Here is a 7,664-nt window from a genome sequence, read left to right as displayed (position 1 = left end):
CTCTTTATTCAGTCTCCACATTTATGAAGTATTAACACTGTTGATTTTTCTTCTTTTCTTTTCGACGGATATTTACCTTGACAGCCTTAATTGATTGGTCAGGCCTGGCGCGGCGCCCCTTACCTGTCCACGAATGCACGGGAGTCACTCTAATGGCCGCCAGCAGCACAGCGCCATTACCTGCTCACCTCTCATTAAGCTAGCCACGTTCAGGTGCCAAGGGGAAAACACAAAAAAAAAGAGAAAAGAAAGAAAAAATAAAACAGTAATTATATTTCGTGTGTGTGTGTGTGTGTGTGTGTGTGTGTGTGTGTGTGTGTGTGTGCGCGCGCGCGCGTCGTCATGACCTTATCAGTAACATAATGAGCGTCTAAAGACCATCAGCGTCTCTCTCTCTCTCTCTCTCTCTCTCTCTCTCTCTCTCTCTCTCTCTCTCTCTCTCTCTCTCTCTCTCTCTCTCTCTCTCTCTCTCTCTCTCTCTCTCTCTCTCTCTCTCTCTCTCTCTCTCTCTCTCTCTCTCTCTCTCTCTCTCTCTCTCTCTCTCTCTCTCTCACACACACACACACACACACACACACACACACACACACACGGCCCGGTAGCTCAGTGGTTAGAGGGCTGGCTTCACGAGCCAGATGACCGGAGTTCGATTTCCCGGCCGGGTGGAGATATTTGGGTGTATATCCTTTCACGTGTAGCCCCTGTTCACCTAGCAGTGAGTAGATACGGGATGTAAATCGAGGAGTTGTGACCTTGTTGTCCCGGTGTGTGGTGTGTGCCTGGTCTCAGGCCTATCCGAAGATCGGAAATAATGAGCTCTGAGCTCGTTCCGTAGGGTAATGTCTGGCTGTCTCGTCAGAGACTGCAGCAGATCAAACAGTGAATTATACACACACACACACACACACACACACACACACACACACACACACACACGCGCGCGCGAGTAAGGAGAATGATATGACAAACATGTGAGGAGAGGAGTGTAGTACAAACAAGAGGAGATGAGTGTAGTACAAGAGACACACAGGAGGTGCTTCGTTCTGGCATTTTCCCTGTATCGCGTTGTTATGAAGTCAGGTGGCGGTCAGGAATGAGAGGCAGCAGGTGGTGGCGACAAGGAATGGCCTCCAGCTGAGAGAAACGACTCGGAAAATATGATGAGAGGCAAGAAGGAAAAAATATCATTGGAGTGCCGTAAAAAGTCACTCTCTAAAGCAGATGTTTGAAAGAGTGCACATGTACAAAGATGAATGAATGGTGCCTGAATCACTCCAGCTCCTGTTATATGACCGTCAGCTGTTTACTTTTTTTGACTCGAAATTATACCAGTGTCGTAGAAAAAAATAGTAAAAAAAAACTCACTCTGCAAAGTAACTGTTCGCAAAAAAAGCAAAGAAACTGTTCGCAAAAAAAAATGTTCAAGGAAGAATAGATATTGCCAAACGACTCCAACCCATTCCAACTCCAATTAATTCATCACATTCTCTTTCACTTCGACCCGAAACTATAGTGGACAAAAAATTACTAGAAAACGTCAGGCTGGCGGGTGGAGGAGGGGGAAAAGACGAGAGACCAGGAAGATACACGAGATACATATAAATTGACCAAACTTGTCTTCTTTCAAATGACAGGCGTGACACACAACCATTCCAGGGCGACATTGCTTCCGCGGGTGTGTTTGTCATCCCCTGACTCGACTCCGTAAAAAGACTGGACGCGGTGAGTCAAGGGTTGAGACTGACGGCGGTGCGGAATCAGGACTCGCTAAATGTTTTGTTTTCCACAGTTGGAGGCGAGCGAGATACTGAATAAATGCATGGAAAAATTTACGAGAGAGAGAGAGAGAGAGAGAGAGAGAGAGAGAGAGAGAGAATGAGAATCGGGGTGGTAGGTAGGGAATGTATCGCGCGACTCACCAAGGGAATGTAATAAAGCTTTACACATGAAATAACCGCATATTTTCCCTGTCCTCCTTGTGCGTCGCGGCCACCACAGCGCTGCTCCTCGGCCGCACGCTGCTATGGTGCTATTCTGGGTAGTGTTTGCTACGTTTACAGTACTACACCTCGTTGCTTCCGTGTTGCGTGTCGTGCCTCTCTCAAACCTAACCGCATTTCAAGCTTGAAGTATTCACTGTTGTATTTCCTCGTCTTCACTCCAGAAGCACTGTAAAAATCGTGTTTCTTCTTTCATGTGTAATATGTATTGTTGAAAGGCAGCAGCAAGTGAATCCATCCCGCAGGAGTGTTAATAAATGGGGCCACTCAGTTGCGTCCCACCACCATCACCATTACCTCTCTCTGCACTGCCACGCTCTAATATGTCATTTTTCTGTTTCTCTTTTTAAGCTGAAGACTTTTCACTTCTTAATATGATGCGGATTCCTTCTGCCTTCCAACTTCGACTAAGTGTTTCGCTTGTTCCTTCAAAACTCTTGTTGCTCTTTGTCCTCTCAGGTCTTGGTTCTCAGAGACGCGTGGTACTCCCAAGGTCCCCACCAGCCCCTCCCTGTCTGCCATCTTAATGCCTCAAGTGTGTGGTGATGGGAGCGCGAGTTGTTGTCTCAGACTCCAGCACTACTCCAGACCCCAATTTGTGATACTTAAGACTGAGTGTCATTAAACTTCATTTCGCTTCAGTCCCGCACATTGTTTACTTGCTCCTTGACTTGGGACTTGTGGACGAATCTCATTTTGGTGTGTTATCAATTGCTTCGAGTGAATTTGTGTCTCGACGGAGAAACATTCGAAATTCAGGGAAAGAGAGCGTCAGCGTGATTCCATGGGCATGTATTCTGAAACGCTTTGCTTTCACTACTTTCCAAAGGCTCTAGTTGAAGATACTTGTGTTTTAGAGGGCATTTTCATGGTTCTGGTGATGGATTAGCAAGATTTCTGCTGAATTAAAGGGAGAAACTGTCTTGAAAATAATGCTAGTTGTCTCTGTGGCCTTCTAAAATTTGTGGTGATGAGAGAGGTAAGTGTTTCTGAAGTCGGACCCAAGTCGTGTAAAGCGTTTGACTTATAAAGTGTAAGGAGCTACACCGCTCTAACGTGTTTCAGTATGCGAAACATTTCAGTATGATTTGTGTTGATAATTAATTGCTGTTTATAGAAGCTGATGACGACACTGCTACCACGCGTCTTCATTACAGTGAGTGAAGGTACAATAAGCCTGTTGTTATCTCATTAGACCGGTTATGCAATACTTGAACGTGCAGACTTCTCAAGTGGGAAAGTTTACCTCTGTTCACCTGTTGATCTGATTGCCAGGGAAGCGTTGTAGGCGACGGCATATTGATGATATGTGTGTGTGTGTGTGTGTGTGTGTGTGTGTGTGTGTGTGTGTGTGTGTGTGTGTGTGTGTGTGTGTGTGTGTGTGTGTGTGTGTGTGTGTGTGTGTGTGTGTTCACGTATCTTATTATTATTCTATGTATTTATCTTACTTATCGTTATAATGTTTGTTTTTATACACATATTTGCTTATTCTTTTAGATTTTTATGTATGCATTTATATATGCATGTATGTATGTACGTACGTACTTACGTATATATATTTGCATGTACCAAGCCTCTGATGAAGCAGATGAAGGCTTATTGCAGCAATGAAAGATCAGCTGCTTGTTGTGTGATTGAATTTGTTGTACACGTTAGTGAAGGAAAGACTCAGTTTGTCTAAAATTCTAAATGAAACCAAAGGAAAAGAAAAGAATAAGGTATACTGAAATATTTATGAAGCTCAAATATGAAATCACAGCTTTCCTTATGGCTCTTCAGAGGCCGCACAGGGGGCGGCAAGCAGAGGCAGCAGCGGGAAGTGCAAGGCCGCCACGCTGCTGTAGAGGTACGTGACCGGCTGCGTGGCGCCGTTGAGCTGAACCCCGGCTGAGCTTAATACGAAATGAATGACTGATGTGATCACTGCATTAATGTCCAGCATCCGAGCGAAAAGGGAGTCACATTCTGGGTGAAGCATGTGTCTGTAGTGACCTGTCACTGCACAGCCAGCGCACTACACTAACACAGGCCAGGGAACCTCAAGTGTCACGTCACAATCCACGTTGTAGCTCCAGTCACACACCTGCAGCCGTTGATTGAAGAGCGTGCCAGCGGGACACAGGAATGTGGCTCTTCTCTTCTGCCAGCACACGTGGAACACCTGCGGGAGAGATGTTGTAGTCATGCTCACTTATCTGTACGCGGGTCGATCACTCCTACTCTAAAGCAATCCTCCTAGAATTTGTTTAAAAGTATTTTCAAGAAATAAAATTACAGTGGCTATAATGTTATTCACGTGTGATTTTAAAGGAACTGTTTTCATAATTAATTTAGTTTTGTTTATCCATTACTGTTTGTTTACTTGTCTTTATCCATTACTGTTTGTTTACTTGTCTTTTCCTGTTCGTCCCTTTCTTCGACAAGTCTTCATGAATTCATTAGACCTTACCCATTCTACATCACACACCACCGCCCTGCTCTTCCTTCCCCCCCTCACCTGACATCCTGTCTCGCGGTCAGCAAAGTAGCCAGCCTCGCTCGTGTCGGGGCAAACGAAGGCAGTGTGGGGGATGGAGCGCAGCTTCTGGAGGTCTGCACTGCCTCGCTCGGGTACAACAGGGTCGTTGTCTGTGTCGCCGTCAGGAGGTCGCGTCCTGTCCTCGGGTTTTGGCGTCGTCCTCAAAGCAGACAAAGCAACGCCCAGTCTGTCATCTAATGTTCTGTTTCCCTTGCCCGATTTATTCCTTATTTGTAACTTTTCTAATCTGCTAACTCGATCTACGTTATCTACACCTTTACTCCCGCCCTTTAGTCTTCTAAGGAATGACTTTCTGTCTCGTATTATGTCCCCAAGTGTTCTTTTCCCAGCCTTACCTTCCTTACCACCTTGGCCATCCGTACCTCCTCCACGTTTACCTTCTCTTCCTCCTTTTCCTCCTTCCCCTGTTCCGCCTTTTCTTCCTGTCCCTTCTGCTCCCCCTACTTTGCTTTTGACATTTCCTCCAACTTCTACAACTCTTCCCCGCTTCCAGCCCTGAGGAGACTGGGTTACCTGTGTTGAAGTGCTGGAAAAGGTCTTTGGATTAGTCTCCGTAGGTGTGGGTCTTAGCTTTGAGGATGGCACACTAAAGGCTGAGGGCTCTGTGGGGTGTTTGAGTGACGGTAGAGAAGACAGGGACGGGAGAGCTCTCGTCTGAGTCAAGAGATGAGAGGAAGAGCTACTGGGCAGGGAAGGATGTGATGATTTGGAGAAGAAGTTATTAAGAAGCCGAGATGAGCGTGAAGAGGACTTGGAGGGCTGTGTGGGTAGGGCGGATGGCGAGGGAGTGCGCACGGGAGGAAGAGGACTTGAAGTGGTGGAAGCTGATGAAGCAAGATGTGTGGGCGGGCGCAGCGAGGGGCGTCTGGGTGAGTGATTGCCTGAGTCGCTCCCTGAAGCTGTTTTAGAAGATTGGTTGGAATGAATGACTCTAGGACGCGAGGTTGTTCGTAGAGTTCGAGGAGACTGCGAGGGAGGGGACTGCGCCGGGGAGGTGGAGGGCGAGGTGAGTACTTTGACTGACTTAACAACAGAAGAGGTGGGTGTAAACTTCGCGTATTTAACAGCATGCTTTGAGGGGACCGTCGTGACTGAGTGTGTGACCGAGTGAACTGAAGGAGGGGAGGATTTGGAGGTCGGTGCGCGTGACTTGAGGGAGGAATATGAAGGCGGCGAGGGGAATGCAAATGACTTTGAAGAAGGGGAGGACGTAGAGGGGAGCGTAAATGATTTGAGCGCTGAAGAATGTTTTTTAATTAAGGGAAATGAAGATGCAGTGGAATTGGATTTGACTGGAGGAGGATATTTGGCAGGTAAATGAGACGATAATGAGGTTGATGTTGGTGTTGTTGATACCAGCGGTGGTGGCGGCGCTGCTTGGTGAGGCCGCGGGGTTGTGGTGTGTGTCTTACGGAGGGAGAAGTTACCTGGCGTCAAGTTAACAGTGCGTGAAGAACCTACTGCAGGAGGAGAGCTCGAAGTATTCCCAGTGAGAGGCGAAGGTGTGGTGCTCGAGAAAATGGAGAAAAAGTAGCTTGATAGAAACGAAGACGAGGATGAGAAGGATGGCGTTGGTGATAAGGGTAGGTGTGATAAAGTGGAGGGTGTGGTGGTGACGAAGGCAGTCTGAGGAGCAGGAGTGATGGATGTGGTGGTGGTGGTGAGAGCAGGTATTGTGATCGTCTGTGATGATGAGGCGACTTTAATAGTGTGAGGCGGAGATGAAGACACTCCCAGCGGGGAAGAATGCAGGAAATTAAAAGACTGAGGGTGCCAAGAGATCTCAGAAGTAGAATATGAAACATTTTGAAGTCGCGCCGCCAAGCTGGGAGTGGGGAAGGGTCCACTGTCCGTCCCAAGTGAGGTAGAAACAGTCGAGGTAGAGAGTAGAGCATCGAGTTTGTTGTCGGTTACTTGGGAAATGTTTTTGACAGGGATGACGGCAAGGCCTCCAAACCCACTCTGCTTGTCCATGGCCTGTGAGGGAGCTAAAGTTTTAGAGGCGGCGGAGGAGTGTTGTGGCCCTTCTGTGGTGGTTTGGTTGATAGCCGGAGTGCCGAGCAGCGAAACGTAGGGAGGGAAGTAGGTCTTGGTGCCTGCGGGGAGCCTGTCCAGGGCTTTGCTGGTGGGCGGCGTGACGGGCACATCCACCTGTACAAAGTAAGACAGGTGCCCGAGTCCTTTGATGCCCACCAGGTCTCGCAACACGTCAGGTAATTCCAGGTAGGAACTCTTGAATCGGATTTGTCTTGGCCTCTGAGGAAGAAAATTTACTAATGACCAAATGTAAAAAGCATCGTACTTTTTCACATAATTAAAGAACCACTCGTACTGTGTAAGGAGAAATGTAACCAACAATATTCTCCATTTTCCTTTTAAAACAACATAGTTAACATTGTTGGCAGGACAAAAGGCATCATAGGAACACACAACCGTCCCTGCTGATGCATTGTTAAGCGGCGGCAACGTAAACAGACGAAAATTTCAGGTACGGCATAAAGGGAAGCTCATCTTACCTCGAGGACAATAATGATAGTATGATACACTATTTTGCCCTGTCTCTCCTAAGCTGCCTTTTGAACCTCCGTGAGTAAGAAGCTTTTGGTATGTCTCGAGTATGTCGGGTACATGACATATTCTTCCTCTCCATGTAAGGATTAGTGTTTGTGTGCCGGGGACTCGTGTATCTCCTTAACACATGACAGGTGATTATCTCTCGCGTGGTTAAGGTGAACGTTGATCACATTTTGTCTCCTCCTGAAGTTCAAGGTTTGCCTCCGCACACCTTGCAAACGCCGATAAGGAGTGTGTGGGCTGTAAGGTGAGTGATCAAGGGACACGAGGGCTAAGCTGTCACCGGGAAGACACGGATGGCGATGAAGAGTCAAGCGAGTAACGGCGAGTAATAATGCAGCATAAAACCGTTTAATGAATTATTCATCTACAGTCTTTCATAGTTAAGCTCACAGTTTTATCATAAAGATAGTGCAGCAGACAATGAATAGTGATTTCGTGGAACAAGTACAACTTTCGGTGGAGAGAGATGAGTGAGCATGGCGGTGCAGGCCTTACCCTAATGAAGGCGTCCAGAAGGCGTAGGGACATGGAGGCGCGTTCAGGGTCAG

At 47.2% G+C, this 7,664-nt stretch overlaps 1 protein-coding gene across 1 annotated transcript in view; it reads right to left on the bottom strand.

The window, feature by feature from the left end:
- Positions 1-3,718: 3,718 nt before the first annotated feature.
- LOC123515095 (mucin-5AC-like) overlaps positions 3,719-7,664 on the bottom strand; it is a 22,863-nt gene continuing 18,917 nt past the window's right edge. The window contains exons 3-5 of the mRNA XM_045273523.1: positions 7,612-7,664; positions 4,498-6,795; positions 3,719-4,161 (exon numbers count right to left, since the gene is read on the bottom strand). The exon at positions 7,612-7,664 is cut by the window's right edge and continues 57 nt beyond it. Of these exons, the coding sequence (XP_045129458.1) occupies positions 4,015-4,161; positions 4,498-6,795; positions 7,612-7,664 (2,498 nt within the window). The 3' untranslated portion in view covers positions 3,719-4,014. The remainder of the gene's footprint in view (positions 4,162-4,497; positions 6,796-7,611) is intronic.

Source organism: Portunus trituberculatus, chromosome 38 (assembly GCF_017591435.1).
Source record: "Portunus trituberculatus isolate SZX2019 chromosome 38, ASM1759143v1, whole genome shotgun sequence".
Classification (NCBI taxonomy): domain Eukaryota; kingdom Metazoa; phylum Arthropoda; class Malacostraca; order Decapoda; family Portunidae; genus Portunus; species Portunus trituberculatus.
The sequence above is the reverse complement of the archived record's forward strand: the minus strand, read 5'-3'. Positions and strand labels throughout refer to the sequence as shown.